At 40.1% G+C, this 20228-nt stretch overlaps 1 protein-coding gene and 1 long non-coding RNA gene across 22 annotated transcripts in view; one reads left to right on the forward strand and one right to left on the reverse strand.

Annotated features, from left to right (window-relative positions):
* ATF1 (activating transcription factor 1) overlaps window positions 1-20228 on the forward strand; it is a 61932-nt gene that overhangs the window by 19924 nt on the left and 21780 nt on the right. For 10 of the 17 annotated variants that reach the window (XM_084955692.1, XM_084955693.1, XM_084955694.1 and 7 more), the window contains 2 exons: window positions 14868-14987; window positions 17590-17690. In XM_084955692.1, the coding sequence (XP_084811818.1) occupies window positions 14868-14987; window positions 17590-17690 (221 nt within the window). The remainder of the gene's footprint in view (window positions 1-14867; window positions 14988-17589; window positions 17691-20228) is intronic. The other 7 variants (XM_084955702.1, XM_084955703.1, XM_084955704.1 and 4 more) reach the window with 1 other exon arrangement.
* Window positions 1-20228, reverse strand: part of LOC146403179 (uncharacterized) — a 132480-nt gene that overhangs the window by 19088 nt on the left and 93164 nt on the right. For 2 of the 5 annotated variants that reach the window (XR_014803223.1, XR_014803224.1), the window contains exons 2-3: window positions 10444-10633; window positions 3094-3368 (exon numbers count right to left, since the gene is read on the reverse strand). This is a non-coding gene — a long non-coding RNA (uncharacterized LOC146403179). Of the gene's footprint in view, window positions 1-1791; window positions 3369-6940; window positions 8356-9593; window positions 10634-20228 lie in introns of those variants that run through there. The other 3 variants (XR_014803221.1, XR_014803220.1, XR_014803222.1) reach the window with 3 other exon arrangements.

Here is a 20228-nt window from a genome sequence, read left to right on the forward strand (position 1 = left end):
AAAACAAGAAGGATGTGCTAAGTTTCACTGAGGTAAGATTTGTAGGGCACTTGACTGTATGTTCAGTGTTAATGAATTAACGATACTATATTTCAGACCACTGCAATGAAGTTAATATTGCAGTAAAGCAAGTCACACGTTTTTCTGGTTTCCCACTGTATAAAATCTATCTTTATACTGTATATAGTCTATTAAATATACAATAACGTTCTGCCTAAACAAGGTACATACTTTAATTTAAAGATGCTTTATTGGGGTTCCCTTGTGGCTCAGTGGCTTGAAGATCCAGTATTGTCACTGTTGTGGCTTGGGTCACTGCTATAGTGCAGGTTTAGTCCCTAGCCTGGGAACTTCTACATACCATGGGCAAGGCCAAAAACAACAAACAAACCCCAAAACTTTATTGGGGTTTGTTTGTTGTTTTTTGTGTGTGTGTGTGTGTGTGTGTGTGTGTGTGTGTCTTTTTTGCCTTTTCTAGGGCTGCACCCCACGGCATATGGAGGTTCCCAGGCTAGGAGTCTAATCGGAGCTGTAGCTGCCAAGCCTACGCCAGAGCCACAGCAACTTGGGAGCCAAGCCATGTCTGCAACCTACACCACAGCTGAGAACAACGCTGGATCCTTAACCCACTGAGCAAGGGCAGGGATCGAACCCGCATGGTTCCTAGTTGGATTTGTTAACCACTGAGCCATGATGGGAACTCCCCAAAACTTTATTGTTAAAAAGTGCTAACTATCAGAAGTTCCCTTGTGGTGCAGTAGGTTAGGATCCTGTGATGCTGCAGCTTTGGTACAGGCTGTACCTGTGGTGCAGGTTTGATCCTTGGCCCAGGAACTTTCACATGCTGCAGGTGCGGACAAAACAAACAAAAAAAAGAAGTGCTAACCATTATCTGAGCCTTCAGCAAGTAATAGCAACAAAGATCAATTATCACATCACTAGAACAAATATAATAATAATGAAAAAGTTTTAAATGTTGTGATAAATTACTAAAAGTTTAAATATTGTGATAATTACTAAAATATTGCAGGACATGAAGTGAGCAAATGCTGTTGGGGAAAATGGTTGCCACAAACCTTCAATTTGTAAAAAATGCTATGTCTGCAAAGCACAAAAAAGTGAAGCACAATAAAACAAAGTATGCCAGTATTAAATAAGGTGTCTTTAAACAGAAACACACTTAAAATAAGGTTATATATTGACAAGTTGATGAAATGTGCCCAGAGGTTTGCAGAACCTAACTCTGTATTCCTAGGAGCAGTGGTTCAGTATTTGCTAACTCAGTATACGTGGCAGCTTCATAGAACATAACCACAAATAATAAGAATTGATTGTACTTTGCAGCATGGAGTTCACTGACAGCCTGGACGTGAACTATTTTTAGTGTAAGTGGGAATAAAAATCTAATTGGATCCAAGAGAACATGGGGAAAAAAAGGGGGAGAGAAAATGAATAGACTCATTGACAACAAAATGAATAGGCAGCTTCATCAAGGATTTTTGCTGCAAAGGGATCTCAAAGTTGGTGGAGGCAGGTTTATAGGTGATGGAAATTTTACTTTTATTTGAACAAAATTAAAAAAATTTTTTTGTGTTCTGTTTTGGCTGCCTGTGGCATATGGCGTTCCTGAGCCAGGGATCAGATCCAGGGTGCAGTTGCAACCTAAGCTGCAGCTGTGGCAACACCAGATCCTTAACCCACTGTGCTGGGCCAGGGATTGAACCTGTGTCCCAGAACTTCCAAGAGGCCGCTGAGCTGATCATGTTGTGCCACAGCGGGAACTCCTGAAGATTTATTTTTATTATTACTTTTTATGATGGGGAGGAATCAACAGCCTGTTCGTATTACCATGGGAATTATATAGTGAAAGGGGATAATTATATAGTGAAAGGGGATTATATATAGAAAGGACAATCCTGGATGATGTCCTTGAGGAGGGGAATGATGAGAATTAGTGTAAAAGGAAAAATTTTATATGAGCATAGGTACATCATTAGTGATAAGAAAGTAAATAAGGTTACGTGGGTATATTGGGGATGAGATACTCTAAGTTTTTTCTTGATAATTTCTTTTAAAGTCAAATAAAATGCTTTGAGAAGACAGTGAGGAAGAAGAAACTATGAAATAGTTTGGTAGGGCAGTAGCAAACATAAACGGACTAGGGCTATGTAGTAGGTTTGTTGGAGAGCATAAACAGTCCACTTGAGTTTACTGATCATGAACTTAACGTGAGACCATTAAGTTCAGTTGTGTGTTTTTCTCCTGTCAGACTCAGGTGCTTGCATTCAGGTTACAGCCACATAGTATGTGAGTTAACAGGTTGCTGTTTAGCAGAGAGAGACTACAGTGAAGCAAGAAAAGACAAGGACGTTGAAGGTGTATGGGATACAGCGATGATGATGGTGAACTGTGAAATTTCAGCTGTATAAAGAAGAAAGTGGGGACTTGATGAGGTCAAGGGCAGGGAATAGATAGTAGACTGAATGGATTGTGGATTCCCGTGGAGTCCAACAATTGTTGGGAGTCCAAATAGTAGAGGTAGTGAGTTGGAAGTAGATGGTACTCAGAGGGATGCTTGAATTTGAGATTATGGAAGTGTGCATTTATGGTCATGATGAGGTTTAAGTAAGTGTTCTGAAGTGGTACTGCTTCTCCAGTGAGATTCTGGAAATAATGTAGGGGGGTTGGGCTTGCCAACTGGCATTTCATGGGCAGGGGCCTGAGATGCTAAATGTCTTTCACTGAGCAGGATATTCTTGCACATGGAAGAATTTTTCTGCTCAGAATGCCTGTTTGGAAACCCTGTAGGCTATGACAGTGGGAGTGGGTGGCTGAGGAGGGTTAAAGACAGGAGAGGAATCAAAAATAGAGGTCCAGGCATGGCATGATACTGGATGTTGTATACTGAAATCACCACAGATTATATTAGGAATAGTATCGAAAGAATAGAGTGATCATAGGGCTCAAGTCTTAAAGAAACGAGAGGACATGACTGCTACAAGGATAGGCTGCTGCTATGAGCCTCAAAGTTGGGAGTTTTCAGGTAGAACTTTGAAGGGACAGTGGCCTGGAAGTACCAAAGGAAGCACCTACCGTGCCTGTAGGCTTGTGGCACAAGGACTGTAAGCGCAGTGTTCTCCAGAGAGCAGAGGTTCAATTACGGCAGGAGAGTGAAGAGGAGGGACTCAATACTTGATGAGTCTTGTTTGAGACCTGTTCTGACTCCTGGTTTTGTCACTTAGTGACTCTGGAACATTGACAAGCACTTGACTTATTTAGACTTGATGTTCAGCATGTAGAAATTCAGGGCATTAGACCTGGTGATCTCTAAGGTCTTTTCCAGCTCATAACTTTCAGTAATTCTTATACTGTGGAGAAATTTGTTTTCTTTAACCATGTGTGAATGGGGAAAAACACCAATGATAGTAGCAGCTAATATTAAATATTCACTGTCTACCAAGTGTATTTCTAAGCATTTCACATGTTTTAATGCCTTCAAACCTCTATATTAACCTACTGTGCTTTCGTAATCCCCATTTTAGAGGTCACACAACTAGTAAGGCTAGGGACATAATTTGAATTCTACCAGTTTGACATCTCTCACAGGTTTCCTAAGAAGCAAATGGTGTGATGGACATTAGCATGCCAGAGGCTTATTAGGAAGTCCTAATACCTACCTGTGGATTAGGGATTACCACCTGTGGAAGGGACAGAAAGGAATAGAAGGAAGCAGGTTTGGGTAGAGAGAAAAATTGGACTGTGATTCAATCTCAGTTGAAGGCCTCAACTGACCCCATGGGGAGCTCTGAAGCTGAGACAGTTCTTTACAATTAGGGTAGAGGGCCAGCCAGGCCTTTATATTCCTGCATGCACCAGGCACTGGATCTTCACTGACCTGGGAAGGGGTACCTCAGGCAAGGCGACTCTGATCAGCAATTCCTAGAAGGGCTGACAATTGAACATGTTTAGCAGCTGTCCTCCTGCAGCTGTGGAGTTTGTTTTTTTTTTCTGTAGATAGCTTCATTTGTGCCATATATTAGGTTCTAGATATAAGTGATATCATATGGTATCTTTCTCTTTCTCACTTATTTCACTTAGTATGAGAATCTACTTCAATCCATGTTGCTGCAAGTGGCATTATTTTGTTCTTTTTATGGCTGAGTAGTATTCCATTGTGTCCATATACCACATCTTCTTCATTCATTCATCTGTTCGTGGACATTTAGGCTATTGTGAATATAGTGCTACAGTGAACATAAGGGTGCAAGTATCTTTTTCAGTGAAAGTTTTGTCCAGATATATGCCCAGCAGTGGGATTGCTGGGTCATATGGTAGTTCTACATTTAGTTTTCTGAGGTACCTCCATACTATTTTCAGTAGTGGCTGTACCAGTTTACATTCCCACCAACAGTGAAGGAGGGTAGCCTTTTCTCCACACCCTCTCCATTTGTGATTTATTGACTTATTAATGATGGCCATTCTGTGTGAGGTGTTACTTCATTGTAGTTTTGATTTGCATTTCTCTGATAATCAGTCATGTTGAGCTTTTTTTTTTTTTTTGGCTTTTTGCCTTTTCCAGGGCCGCTCCTGCAGCATATGGAGTTTCCCAGGCTAGGGGTCTAATCAGAGCTGAAGCCGCTGGCCTACACCAGGGCCACAGCAATGTGGGATCCGAGCCGTGTCTGCAACCCACACCACAGCTCACGGCAACGCCGGATCGTTAACCCACTGAGCAAGGGCAGGGATGGAACCCGCAACTTCATGGTTCCCAGTCGGATTTGTTAACCACTGCGCCATGACGGGAACTCCCATGCCTGTTTTTTAATTGGGTTGTTGGCTTTTTTGTTGTTGAGTTGTGTAAGTTATTTGTATATTTTAGAGATTAAGCCCTTGTCAGTTGCATCATTTGAAACTATTTTCTCCCATTCCATAGGTTGTCTGTTTTTTTTTTTTTTTTTAATGGTTTCCTTTGCTGTGCAGAAGCTTGTAAGTTTGATTAGGTCTCATTTGTTTATTTTTGTTTTTATTTCTATTGCCTTGGGAGACTGACCTAAGGAAACATTTGTATGGTTAATGTCAGAGAATGTTTTGCCTATATTCTCCTCTAGGAGTTTTATGGTGTCTTGTCTTATGTTTAAGTCTTTAAACCATTTCAAGTTTATTTTTGTGCATGGCATGAGGGTGTGTTCTAGTTTTATTGATTTACATGCAGCTGTCCAGTTTTCCCAGTATCACTTGCTAAAGAGACTGTATTTTTCCCATTTTATATTCTTGCTTCTGTTGAAGGCATAGACATTGATCATAGATGTCTGGGTTTATTTCTGGGTTCTCTCTTTTTTTTTTTTTTTTTTTTTTTTTTGGTTTTTAGGGTCACAGCCATGGTGGCATATGGAGGTTCCCAGGCGAGGGGTCCAATTGGAGCTACAGCTGCCGGCCTACACCACAGCCACAGCAACATAGGATCTGAGCCATGTCTATGACGTACACCACGGCTCATGGCAACACCAGATCCTTAACCCACTGAGCAAGGCCGGGGATCAAACCCACAACTTTTAATGGTTCCTAAGTTGGATTTGTTTCCATTATGCCATGATGGGAACTCTTGGGCTCTCTATTCTGTTCCATTGGTCTATGTGTCTGTTTTTGTACCAGTACCACACTGTCTTGATTACTGTAGCTCTGTAATATCTGAAGTCCGGGAGAGTTATGTCTTCGGTTTTTTATTTTCCTCAGGATTGATTTGGCAATTTTGGGTTTTTTATGTTTCCATATAAATTTTTAGATTGTTCTAGTCATGAAAAATGTCTTGGGTAATTTGATGGGCTTGTACTGAATCTGTAGATTGCTTTGGGTAGTATGGCCATTTTAACAATATTAATTCTTCTAATCTAGGAGCATGGAATATCTTTCCATTTCTTTGAATCCTCTTTAATTTCCTTAATTAATGTTTTATGGTTCTCAGCATATAAGTCTTTCACCTCCTTGTTCAGGTTTATTTTAGGTATTTAATTTTTTAGGGGTGAGATTTTATTTTTTTATTATTATTATTTTTTTTGTCTTTTTGCCTTTTCTAGGGTCACTCCTGTGGCATATGGAGGTTCCCAGGCTAGGGGTCCTATTGGAGCTGTAGCCTCAGGCCTACGTCACAGCCATAGCAACACGGGAACCGAGCTACATCTGCAACCCACACCACAGCTCACAACAACGCCGGATCCTTAACCCACTGAGCAAGGCCAGGGATTGAACCTGCAACCTCATGGTTCCCAGTTAGATTCGTTAGCCACTGAGCCACAATGGGAACTCCAGGAGTGTGATTTTAAAAGTTATTTTTATGTTTTCTAATATTTCATTGTTAATATACAGAAATGCAACTGATTTCTGAGTGTTAATCTTGTATCCTGCTACTTTGCTGATTGGGTAGTTTTTATTTGGAGTCCTTAGAGTTTTCTATATATAATATCATGCCATCTGCACATAGTGACATTTTTACCTCTTTTCTAATTTGGATACCTTTTTTTCTTTTAAATTTAAATCTGATTGTTGTGGCTAGGACTTCTAATATGATGAGGATGTTGAATAGAAGTAGTGTGTGTGGGCATCTTTGTCTTGTTCCAGATTTTAGCAGGAAGGCTTTTAGCTTTTCTCTGTTGAGTATTCTATTGGCTGTGGGTTTGTCATAAACAGCTTTTATTATGTTAAGATATGTTCACTCTATACCCACTTTGGTAAAAGTTTTTATCATGAAAGGATGCTGGATTTTATCAAATGCTTTTTCTGTATCCATTGATTAATCATGTGGTTTTCGACTTTTCTTCTTTGTTGAAGTGGTATGTTGCATTGTTGATTTGTGATGTTGAACCATCCTTGTGAACTTTTGATGAAGCCCACTTGGTCACTGTGTATGACCTTTTTTGTGTGTTGTTGGATTCTGTTTGCTAGATTTTTTTTTTTTTCCTTCACTTTTTAGGGTTGCGCCTGTGGCATATGGATGTTTCCTGGCTAGGGACTGAATCGGAGCTGCAGCTGCTGGCCTACAGCAACGCCAGATCTGAGCCACATCTGTGACCTACACCATAGCTAACAGCAACACCTGATCTTTAACTTACTGAGTGAGGCCAGGGATTGAACACTCTTAGTCAGGTTCATTACCGCTGAGGCACAATGGGAATTCTGTTTGCTGAAGTTTTCTTGAGAATTTTTGCGTCTGTGTTTATCAAAGACATTGGCTTGTAATTTTCTTTTTTGGTAGTATCTTTGTCTGGTTTTGGTATTAGGGTGATGGCGGCTTCATAGAATGTTTTTGGGAATGTTCCTTCTTCAGTCTTTTGGACAGGTTTAATAAGGAGGATTGGTGTAAGTTGTTTGTGTGTTTGGTAGAATTGCCTGTGAAGCCATCTGGTCCTTGACTTTTGTTTGTAGGAGTTTTTTAAACTGCATATTCAATTTCATCTCCAGTGATTGGTCTGTTCAAATGATGTATTTCTTCTTGAGTCAGTTTTGGAGGGCTGTATGTTTCTAGAAAGTTGTCCATTTCCAGATTCAATTTTTTGAGGAACCTCTATACTGTTCTCCTTAGTGGTTGCACCAGCTTACATTTCCACCAGCAGTGCGTGAGTGTTCCCCTGTCCTCACATCCTCACTAACACATTATTTGTTGTCAAAAATTTGATGACAGCCATTCTGACAAATGGGAGGTGGTATCTCATTGTGGTTTTGATTTGCATTTCTTCAAAGATTAATGATGTTGAGCATCTTTTCATGTGTCCATTAGTCATCTGTATGTCCTTTTTGGGAAAACGTCTATTCTGGTGTTCTGCCCACTTAAAAGTTTGAATTGTTTGGGTTTTTTGGTATTGGGTTATATAGGTTCTTTCTATATTTTGGATATTAATTCCTTAATGGATATATCATTTGCAAATATCTTCTCCCAATTCATTAGGTTGCCTTTTTGTCTTGATGGTGTTTTTCACTGTGCAAAAGCATTTACATTTGATGTAGTACCATTTGTTTATTTTTCTATGTATAGTATCATGTCATCTGCAAACACTTTTCTTTCTTTTCCAATTTGGATTCCTTTTCTTTACTTTTTTTTCTCTAGTTGCCATGGCTAGGACTTCCAAAACTAAGTTGAATAAAAGTGAGAGTGGATCCTTATCTTGTTCCTCATCTTAGTGGAAATTCTTTCAGCTTTTCAGCATTGAGAATGATGTTAGCTGTAGGTTTGTCATATATGGCCTATTTTTTATTTTTATTTTATTATTTATTATTATTATTGTTTATTTTTTTGTCTTTTTGCCATTTCTTGGGCCGCTCCCGTGGCATATGGAGGTTCCCAGACTAGGGGTCCAATCAGAGCTGTAGCCGCTGGCCTACGCCAGAGCCACAGCAATGCAGGATCCGAGCCGCGTCTGCAACCTACACCACAGCTCATGGCAACGCCAGGTCCTTAACCCACTGAGCAAGGGCAGGGATCGAACCCGCAACCTCATGGTTCCTAGTCAGATTCGTTAACCACTGAGTCACCACGGGAACTCCTGGCCTATTTTTTATATTGAGGTAAGTGCCCTTTGTGCTCACTTTCTGGAGGTGGGTTTTTTTGCTTTTTAGGGCTGCATTGCCCTAAACCAAAAAAAAAAAAAAAAAAAAAATTTCCCAGGTTAGGGGTGGAATTGGAGCTGCAGCTGCTGGCCAATGCCACAGCCACAGCAACTCCAGATCGGAGCCACATCTGTGACCTACCTATGCTGCAGCTTGTGGCAACTTCAGATCCTTAACCCACTGAGTGAGGCCAGGGGTTGAACCCACATGCTCATGGATACTAGTCTGGTTCTAAGCCAACTGAGCCATAGCAGGAACTCTGTGGATGTTGGATTTTGTCAAAAGCTTTTTCTGCCTCTATTGAGATGATCATATGTTATTTGTCAGTTTCTTCACGTGGTGTATCACACTGATTGATTTGTGGATATTGAAGAATCCTTGCATCCCTGGGATAAATCTCACTTGATCATGGTGTATGATACTTTTAATGTATTGTTGGATTTGGTTTGCTGGTATTTTGTTGAGTTTTACATCTATGTCTGTCAGTGATATTGGGCTATAATTTGGGCGGGGGGCATCTTTGGTTTTGCCATGAGGCGGGTAATGGCCTCTTAGAATGAGTTTGGGAGTATTGGTTCCTCTGAAAAATTTTGGAACAGTTTCAGAAGGATGTTAATGCTTCTGTAAATGTTTGATAGTATTCAGCTGTGAAGGCATCTTTTTTTGGTCTCTCAGCAGTATATGGAGTTCCAGGGCAGGGGATCAGATCCGGGCTGCAGCTGTGGCAGAACTGGATCCTTAACTCACTCCGCTGGGCTGGAATCAATCTTGCATCCCAGCACTCCATAGATGCCACTGATCTCGTTGTGCCACAGTGGGAACTCCCAGTCCTTCACTTTTGTTTGCTGGAAATTTTAAAATCAGTTTGAATTTCAATACTTGTGATTGGTATGTTCATATTGTCTGTTTTTTCATGGTTCACTATTGGAAGACTGTACCTTTCTAATAACTTGTCCATTTCTTCTAGGTTGTCCATTTTATTGGCATATAGATGCTGTAGTAGTTTCTTATGATCCTTTGTATTTCTGTGATGTCCATTGTAGCTTCTCCTTTTTCATTTAAAAAAATTTTTTTTTTTTTGCCTTTTCTAGGGCCGCTCCAGTGGCATATGGAGGTTCCCAGGCTAGGGGTCTAATCAGAGCAGTAGCCGCTGGCCTACCAGAGCCACAGCAACGTGGGATCTGAGCCGCATCTGCAATCTATACCACAGCTCACAGCAATGCTGAATCGCTAACCCACTGAGCAAGGCCAGGGATTGAACCCGCCACCTCATGGTTCCTAGTTGGATTCGTTAACCACTGCGCCACGACAGGAAATCTTCCTTTTTCATTTCTGATTTTATTGATTTGAGCCCTCTCACTTTTCTTCTTGATGCGTCTGTCTAAGGGTTTATTAATTTTGTTGAGGCATAAATTAGGAGTCTGGGATTAAAACATACACATTACTCTTTATAAAATAGATAACCAACAAGTACCTACTGTATAGCACAAGGAACTATTTATTGTTCTTTAATAACCTATACGGGGTTTGACCCAGATTCCTATGGAGACTTTGCTTTGCCCTGGGACCCAGTGCACGTGAAAGTCTGTGTGCGCCTTTTAAGAAAGGGGTCTCCGTTTCCCCCAGTCCCGTGGAGCTCCTGTGCACAAGCCCCACTGGCCTTCAATGCCAGGTGCTCCAGGGGCTCTTTCTCCCAGTGCCAGATCCCCACACTTGAAAGTTTGATGCGGGGCTCAGAACTCTCACTCCTGTAGGTGAGTCTCTGTGATCAGTTAGTTTCCAGTCTGTGGGGCTTCCCACCTGGGAGGTATGGGTTTGCTTATATCACGAAATCGCCCTTCCTACCTCTTGATGTGGCCTCCTCTTTGTCTTCTGGAGTAGGATATCTTTTTGAAGGTTTCCGGTCCATTTGGTTGAAGATTGCTCAGCCTTTAGTTGTGAATTTTGTTGTTTTTAGGAGAGAAGTTGAGCTCCAGTCCTTCTATTCTGCCATCTTAATCCCACCCTCTGTAATAACCTATATGGGGAAAAAAATCTGAAAAAGAATGAATATATGTATATGTATACTTGAATCACTTTGCTGTACACCTGAAACACAACATTGTATAGCAGCTGTGCTCCAGTAGGTGTGAAAATTATAAAAATTCTATTTACAAAGGAGGAAGCTGGTCCTGGGAGGTTAAGTAATTTGTTCAGCATCACAGTGCAAATGATTGCCTTCAGCTGAAAATCAGCCAAAGCCTGCCTCACTCCAAAGTCTGTGTGCCTTTCTGGAGTTAGAACATTCAAACTCTGATAAATAGAGGTCTCTTTCCCATGCCACTCGATTAACTCCCTACCCTCCCTCATCCACGTGTTTACCGACCTGGGATCTGCTAATTAGGGAGCTAAGGAGTATGGTAATTTTTGCCCAGTCACTTGCATATTTTTAGTTTTCTGAGGAACCTCCATACTGTCCTCCATAGTGGTTGCATCAGTTTACATTCCCACTGACAATGTAGGAGGGTTCCCTTCTCTCTGCACCCCCTCCAGCATTCATTATTTGTACATTCATCAATGGTGGCCATTCTGACCAGCGTGAGGTGGTACCTCATTGTGGTTTTGATTTGCATTTCTCTAATAATTAGTGAAGTTGAGCATCTTTTCATGTGCCTACTGGTCATTGTCTTCTTTGGAGAAATGTCTCTTTAGGTCTTCGGCCTAGTTTTCAATTGGGTTGTTTTTGTCATTGTTGAGTTTATGAGTTGTTTGAATATTTTGGAGATTAAGCCCTTGTTTTTTTTTTTTTTTGGTCTTTTTTTGCTATTTCTTGGGCCGCTCCTGCGGCATATGGAGGTTCCCAGGCTAGGGGTCTAATCGGAGCTGTAGCCGCTGGCCTGCACCAGAGCCACAGCAACGTGGGATCCGAGCCGCGTCTGCAACCTACACCACAGCTCACGGCAACGCCGGATCGTTAACCCACTGAGCAAGGGCAGGGACCGAACCCGCAACCTCATGGTTCCTAGTCGGATTTGTTAACCACTGCGCCACCAAGGGAACTCCTAAGCCCTTGTTGATTGCATTGTTTGCAACTATTTTCTCCCATTCTGTAGGTGGTCTTGTCTTTTTTTTTTTTTTTTTTTAATGGTTTCCTTTGCAGTTCAAAAGCTTGTAACTTTGATTAGGTCCCATTCATTTATTTTTGTTTTTATCCCTATTGCCCTAGGAGCCTGACCTAATAGAACACTGGTACAATTCACGTCAGAGAATGTTTGCCTTATCTTCTCTTCTAGGAGTTTTATGGTGTCAATCATGTCTTATGTTTAAGTCTTTCAGCTGTTTCGAGTTTATTTTTGTGCATGGTGTGAGGGTGGTCACTTGTATAAGAGTGAGCTCAACCACCCTGTGGAGTGAGAGGAAATCAGAGAACCTTGATCCCGCAGCTACCGATTTAATCAGAGCAGCTCCAAAAAAATTCCTTTTCTACATTTAACGTCTCCTAAGAGGTAGTTCTGAGGAGTAACTAGCCGGTTACTAGCAAGTTCTACAGCTGTAACATCTAGAAATGGATTGTTTACTAGCTGGTGCTACAGCTGTAATATCTAGAAATGCTCTGTTCAATATGGTAGCCACAAGTGGATATTTTGATTTTAATGTGAATTACTTACAGTTAAATGAAATTTAAAAACCAGTCCCTCACTCATACAAGCCACATTTCATTTTTTGCTTTTCTTTTCTTTCTTTTTTTTCCCCCCCGCTTTTTAGGGTTGCATCTGTGGCATATGGAAGTTCCCAGGCTAGAGGTTCATTTGGAGCTACGGCTATCAGCCTACACCACAGCAACACAGCATCCAAGCCGTGTCTGTGACCTGCACCACAGCTCACAGCAGTGCCAAATCCTTAACCCACTGAGTGAGGCGAGGGATTGAACTCGCAGCTTCGTGGTTCCTAGTTGGATTTGTTTCCGCTGCACCGCAGTGGGAAATCCACATTTCACGTATCTGATGTGACTACCATATTGGACAGTGCAGATCTAGAAGATTTCTGTCACTGCAGAAAGCTTTGTTAGCGATGAAAAGTAGCAGGTGGAGGCCATCATCTTCGTCTCAGCCTTGGGTTAAAATTGGAGGTGGCAGCAGCTCCTTTTCGTTTTTTGAGAAAGATCTCAGGATTTAGATTGTTATGTTTGAGCGGCAGTGGGAGGAACCAGGCTTTGGGACCCTGAATAACGAGCATTTTTGTGAGGTTAGAACAGTGACCTTAAGGGGAAGTAACAGCTATTAACTAAAACAAAATCTGGTGCTGTTTTTCCCTTTCTACTTGCCAGATGCATAGTCTGCATAAAATCACAAGGATTGCCAGAAACTCTGGAGGAATGATTGCTTTTATCCTTTTAGAAATGTAAATTAACCCCATCACACGCTCTCTTCATTAGTTGAGTGATTGCTTTAGTTAGAAGAGTAAGTGGACATCTGAGTGTAAGGGTAACTCTGCAGCTAGACTCTTAGGATGTATGAATTCTGTTTATTTCTACTCAGTGATTTCTGTATCCCCATATCGGGTACTGTTAAAGAGAAACAGAGCCAGACCCTTACTTGTTAATGGCAGCAAGACAGATTTCATTCAGACTAATGCAGTATGGAAGCTCAACTCTGCTGAAACGAAAGGTTGGTCCCTTTTTAAACGCTGGGGTGTGCTCCAGGCAAAGTCCTGCGGATGGTAGGTGGAGAGGTTGGTCAGTGTGATTAAGCCGCCTGTGTTCGTTAATTGGTGCTTAGCAAAGTTAGGCCACCACGGAGACTAGGAGACAAGGCTCTATCCTTCCTGATGATCACATTTCAGAGGGATGACTCCCAGGTCCTTGAGAAAGACGTTTCTGGGTTCTAGAAGATTTGTATCTCAGAGGTCAGAGAAAGGATTTACGGTTGCAAGTTTTCTAAAGTAAATGCTCTAAGAAAAGTGAAGTTAGAGGCCTGTATGGTTTTGGGTTTTGGGTAGAACAAACAATTATTTTGGCAACATTGAGCTTTCTGGGGCAGGCATTTTAAGGAGACCGGGTCATCCTAGAGCTGACGGAAGCTGTGCTAGAGTTTGGTCATGTCTCTTGCTGTGTGGGAGGGAGGTTGGATAGAGTTGTTTGTGATGAGAGTTTGCAGTGCTCAGAACCTGGGTAGCGTTTTATATACAATTAGACTGACATTTAGTCCTATCTTGGGAACAGGATTAATCCTTCAATGAGAAGGAATAAGGCATTGTTTTGGAAACCTGATGCAAACAAAAAAAAAAAGAGGAGAGCAGTCGAGAAGGTGATTTTTCAGGACTCGAAGCAGCTTTAGATTTTATTTTGTGATTTTAATGGTATGAACCAGGGTAGTCTAGAAGAAGTAGATCTGAAAATATCTGAGAAAGCTTCTTGGAAGAGGAAGACTGGAGCTGAGTCTTGAAGGATTTGGGGGTGGGCTTTTCTTAGTTTAGTATTTTATTGTGGTATTTCCATGAAACCCTATCTGATTTCCACAGCAATCATTTCAAGCAAATGATAAATTATAACTTATTTTTCTTTAAAAATACTGATAGCTCACTTTTGACTCTTGATTTCATGGTTTTCAACAAGATCTCTTCAGAATAACATGTTCTAAAGACCCATCTTAGGGTTTTTTTTTTTTGTTTTTTTTTTTTTTTTTGTCTTTTTAGGGCTGCACCCACGGCATAATGAGGTTCCCAGGCTAGGGGTCTAATCGGAGCTGTAGCCGCTGGCCTATGCCAGAGCCACAGCCACAGCAACTCTGGATCCAAGCCGCGTCTTCGACCTACACCACAGCTCATGGCAATACCAGATCCTTAACCCACTGAGCAAGGCCAGGGATCGAACCCGCAACCTCATGGTTCCTAGTCAGATTCGTTTCCGCTGCACTATGACGGGAACTCCGACCCATCATGTTTTTACATCATTATTTCTTCTGCCCCAAATGCCTTCCAACCCTATCCCTCATACACACCTTCAAGGAATTGTACATCCTTCAAGACTCAGCTGAAGCAGCCCCCTTTCTTTGCTCCCACAGTACAGTACTACTTTTCTGCTTATATTGTAGCTCTTACTGTTTGTTGTAGTTTGTACTCTCCACCCCCTAGTGCAGTCTCTTGCCCATAGAAGATACCTAATGTGTGATTGATAGATGTGGTTAAGTATAATAAGCTCTGAAATGCATTTTCCAGTACTAAGAACTCAGCTATCTTACGTGCACTGGTATAATATGTATTATGTTAATTGAATTTTTATTTGTTCTTAGATGTCATTAAGAGGATCTGCGCCAGTGACAATTGTACCTCTTCCTGGAGAGCAAGTACAGGTTCAGGGGGTCATCCAGACAGCTCAGTCTTCTGTAATTCACCCACCACACGTGCAAACGGTACAGAAATCAAAGACTTAGTGGTTGAGAGAGGGGGCTTTTGAACCCTGAGTCTTTGGACACACTGAAATTGCTGTGTTATAATATGATAAGCCAAGCTAATAAAGTTGTCTTAGAAATTAGACTATAGAACAAATGAGGCAAATAGAAAAGTTTTAGAACTTCTAGTTTCATGTACATATTACCCAATGAAAATAGAAGGTAATTTTGGAGGAAGTTATTGCTTAGAATTAAAGGAAATGAAAGATTTACTGATGGGAAAAGGACTTTTTTATCCAAGTGGTATCCTTCATGAAAAAGAGAATTCTGAAGAAACGGTGTTGACTTGAGCATCTTAGCAAAGTAATAAAGTACCTACTTTATGCTTTATTGTGGTCAAATAAAAGAGTTCGTTCTTAGTAAAGTTCTTACTTATATCTTTCTTCATATTAACACCTGACAACAAGTAGGAAGGAAAGAGCCATCTTGCGTTCCCTCTCTTTCTACTCTTCCTATTTTACCTTCTGACTTCTGTGAGTCTTAGAATGCCTATGGTCATCTGAGAAGCAGCTATCCTGGAAGAAAGCTGTATAACTCATTTTTTCCTCTTGAATGTATAGTGTCCGGTAGTGTTGTCAGCTCTAGAATTGCATCTTTTGTTTTTTTTTTTTTGTTTGTTTTTTGTTTTTTTCCTATGCCTGGGGCATGTGGAAGTTCCTGGGCCAGGGACTGAACCCATGCCACAGCAGCAACCTGAGCTGCTGCAGTGACAACGCTAGATCCTTACCCTGCTGTGCCACCAGGGAACTCCTCTAGAGCTGCATCTGTTTTTTGTTGTTGTTGTTTTCCTATTTGAAGGGTGACTGCTGCATGGATTTTTGAGTCTTTATATGAAGATACTACTCTTATTTGCTAGTGCTGTCAAAGAGAAACACTTGATCTTAGTTATAAATAATCTCTTAGTTTTAGAAATTATTTTCTTGAGTTCATTGCAAGGCTTTGGAGTAAATTTAGGGACAAATGGTGAAAACAACTCAAGATTTAGAATAGAAATGGTATATCTGTGATGCTTGAGGAAACATGAAAGTGACAGATCTTCCTTAATTATTACTTTATTATTTGTTACTGTAATATTTCTTACTTATTGCAGATTGTAACCAGTTTTTTTTTTGTTTGTTTGTTTGTTTTTTCCTATCAAAAGATAAGGATTTAAGGAGTTCCTTGGTGGCTTAGCTGGTTAAGGATCCAGTGTTGTCACTATTGTGGCTCGGGTCATTTCTGTGGCATGGGTTTGATCCTTGGCCTGGGAACTTTCTGCATTCTGCAAGTGCAGCCAAAAAAATATTAAAAAGTAGTTGTACACTAGAACTTGTTTTTGAAGGACATTATAGAATGTAAAACAAGCTTCTCTAGAGATTTTAAGATTTGAAGTCTAAATAGTTTAGGGGAAAGCTTTCTGTAGATAGTAAGTAATGTAGAGAATTTATTTGTGTCCTCCTAGAAGCCAGTTTTGTTTATTTTAGTAAAATGAAGATGAAGTCAGGTGTCACAATGCAACTTTGGGCAAAAGTTGGGAAATTTAATACATTTTAAAAATTGAAAAAACTTGTTTCCTCAATTTATGATATTGTTAACACTTGCATATGGTTATTGTGTCAACTAGTTTTAAAAGGCTTATTATTAATAACAATTAACATTTAATATGTGCTTGCCATATGCCATGCACTAAGTGCTTTACACATACTAACTCATTTAACTGTGAAGTGAGATCAGGCTAATTATTACAGATTTTTCATTTGCCCATGTTTGTACTTGCCTCTTCCAGTGAGCTCTACTTTGCTGAATTGAATGGTTGTTCTGAGTCCTTGTTTTACTTCACCTGTTGGCAGCATTTGACAGGGTCGATCATTTTTTCTCACTGTCTTTGCTACTTTTCTTTTCCAAGGACACCTTGCTCATTGGGTATTCCTTCTGCCTCACCGGTGGCTTGTTCTTGGTCTCATTTGCTGATTTCTCTCCTTCTTCCCAACCTCTCAACACTAGAGTATTCCTATATTTTGTCCTATATTTTTCCCCTTACTGAGCTCATTCAGTCTTATGGCTTTAAGGACTATCTAAAGAGCTGTGACTTCCAATTTATATGTCTAGCCCAAACCTCTTCCCTGGCTCATAGGCTTGTATATTCAGCAGTCTCCTCAATGTAGTTATCTCATAATTAGATATTGGTTGGGTATCTAATAGCATTTCAGAGTTAGCAGGTCCAAAATCCAAATCAGATGGCCCTTAATGATAAAAACAAAACAAAACAAAACTAAGTAGTGTGCATCAGTATAGAGACTGATTTTCACAATTCTAGTGAAGTAGAATTGCTTTATTTTGGGGACAGACTTCCTTCTTAGTTCTGAGCTGGCTATGTTTTATATGTTCCTTTACTTAGCTGGTCTCCTGAAGTAAACTTTCTCCTTTCCCTTTTCTTTCTTTCTTTCCTTTAGTCCTTAGATTTAATGACATAAGAATTTGGGGGGGCCAGAGGACAGATCATTTTTTTCTCAAAGTAAAAATTCAATTGAATTCTTTTTTTACCTGTTTTGTTCATCATAGTAAAACCAGTTCTATTCTTCAGGTGTCCTCTTTATCAGAAAGTGAGGAGTCTCAGGACTCATCTGACAGCATAGGCTCCTCACAGAAAACCCACGGAATCCTAGCACGGCGCCCATCTTACAGGTAAGTCCTCACATCAGACCCTGCATGCGTTACAGTATCAAATGAGTTTGAACGGTGCTGTGCAAAGCAGATTCTATAAGGAAGGAGCATGTGTTTGTATAGGAAGGGAAGCATGGAAAGTATTAAGAGAGATTCAAGCCACATTATGAAGGGCCCAAGTTGCTATGCTGAAAAAGAATTTAGTTACCTTCTGGCAAGGTGTTAGATTTCCATATTTACTTGTAGATGGTTAACTTTAATAGTAACATGAAAGAAGGACTGTCGATTTTAAGGATTGAACTACTTTGTGTTTCCTTTCCTAGCTTTGGGCCTCTGTCTCTCCCTTGTGTCTGTGACCCTGTGCTGAAACACACTCTTCTAGATTCTGCACACACTTTAGGCCTCATTTCCTCCTGGAAGCCTTCTCTGTTTACTTTCTCTTCAGCTTTGCAAGACCAGTTTAGGTCTTTCTTCTGCAGCATCCATTTACTGACCTGTTATAGTACTTACCCTGTTAGAATCCAGTTTTTTTAAGAGCATGGCCTGTGCATTATTATTTTTTGTGATCCCAGGGCCTAGCAAAAGTAACTGTATGAGAACAGATGTTCAGTATTTACTTGTTGAATGAATGGAGAGCTGGAAGTACAACTAACAAAGCTTTTGAAATAATCTGGGTGATTTCATATAGGCAGTGGGTTATCTTTGGCATGGGTTGATTTGAGACACTTTTGTGTTTGAAATGACCAGACCTGGTGACTTGATAGTAGGAGGAAAGGGAGACAGAAAATTGATAATGTTATCTTTGAAACACATAAACAAGCACAGTAAGATTTTAGATGTATAGAGACTTTTTGTATAGGGTATAGTATTCCTGCCTGATGGAGTAAGTAGGAAAGTCTTCATAAAAGATGTGATTTGGTTCATCACCAATCTGATAAATTTTGTGAGCTAGGAGCAGGGAGGGGTTTTGTAAGTTAGGAAAAGCGCTCTTAGGCTGAGGGGACAGCGTAATAAAAGATAGATTGTATGATATGAAAGAGGTTGGCCTATTCTGGGGATTGGGATCCTTAAGATACAGGGAGGAAGAGGAAGTTTAGTAAGAAAAGTAAGCAGGAGCCAGATTACCTACTGAATAAACAGTTAATGAACAAGACAAAATTTTGACAGTGAATTGCTGGGGGAGCTGAAAAGTAAGCCCACTAAAATGAGCTCAACTCTGAAACTATAAAAGGCTGAAAGAAGTAATTCATTATTTTTAGCAAGTAGCAGCAGATACAATAAACAGAATTAAATCCATAAACAACTTTAGATAATAAAATTGCCAGGGACTTTAAGTATAATCATAAATTTATTAAAGACATAAGGAATCAAAACCCTAATGTTAGGATAAAAGATTGGTGAACTTAAAAAAAAAAAAATAACTGAGCCTAACTTCTAGAAGTGAGAAATATAATTGCTGTAAGTCTATTGAGGGATTTTAAAATAACTTTTGTAGCAGAATAGCTATAACTGGAAAGAGATTGGGGAACTGGAAGATGGAACTCTGAGTAAATTACCTAGAATGGAGCACAGAAAGATTAAGAGACACAGAAGATAGAATTAGAAGGTCTAAGACATGAGTTTCTCAGCCTTAGAAAACAAGGTCCCAAACAAGATAAATTAATACAAACCTACATCTAGATATATTTTATGAAGCAAAATTGGAGAACACCAAAGATAAGATCTTAAAAGCCTCTGAAGAGAAAAGACAGATTACCTAGAGTAGAATGACTGTTATGCTGACAACAGATTTTGGTAGTACTACCAAAGGTAGTATTTGAAGACAGTGGATTAAAGACTTGGAAACAACCTGTATGTCCATTGATTGATGAAGGGATAAAAAAGATGTGGTGTGTATATACCCAAACACAGTGGAATACTACTCAGCCATAAAAAAAGAACAAAATAATGCCGCTTACAACAGCATGGATGGACCTAGATATTATCATACTAAGCAAAGTAAGTGAGAAAGAGACAAATACCATATGATTATCACTTATACATGAAAGCTAAAATATACAAATGAACTTATTTAATGAAATGAATAGACTCACAGATATAGAAAACAAACTTATGGTTATCAAAGGGGAGAAGGGGTCAGGAGTTTGGGATTAGCAGATATAAACTACTATATATAAAATAGGTATACAAGGACCTACTGTATAGCACAGGGAACTATATTCCATGTCCTGTAATAAACCACAATAGAAAAGAATAGGAAAAAGAATATGTCCAACTTAATCACTTTGCTGTACACCAGAAACTAATACAACATTGTAAATCAACTGTACTTCAATTTTAAAAAATGAAGGGGAAAAAAAAGGAGTTCTCATTGTGGTTTAGAGGGTTAAAGACTCAACGTTGTCTCCGTGAGGATGTGGGTTTGATCCCTGGCCTCGCTCAGTGGGTTAAGGATCCAGTGTTGCCACAAGCTGTGGCATAGGTTGAAGATGTGGCTCGGATCTGATGTTGCTGTGAGTGTGGCCATTAAAAAGAAAAAAAAAGGAAAAAGAGACAATG

The sequence above is a fragment of the Sus scrofa genome, chromosome 5 (assembly GCF_054392235.1).
Source record: "Sus scrofa isolate SSC_HxYL_T2T_F1_AM1 chromosome 5, Sscrofa_HxYL_maternal_Yorkshire_Landrace_v2.0, whole genome shotgun sequence".
Classification (NCBI taxonomy): Eukaryota; Metazoa; Chordata; class Mammalia; order Artiodactyla; family Suidae; genus Sus; species Sus scrofa.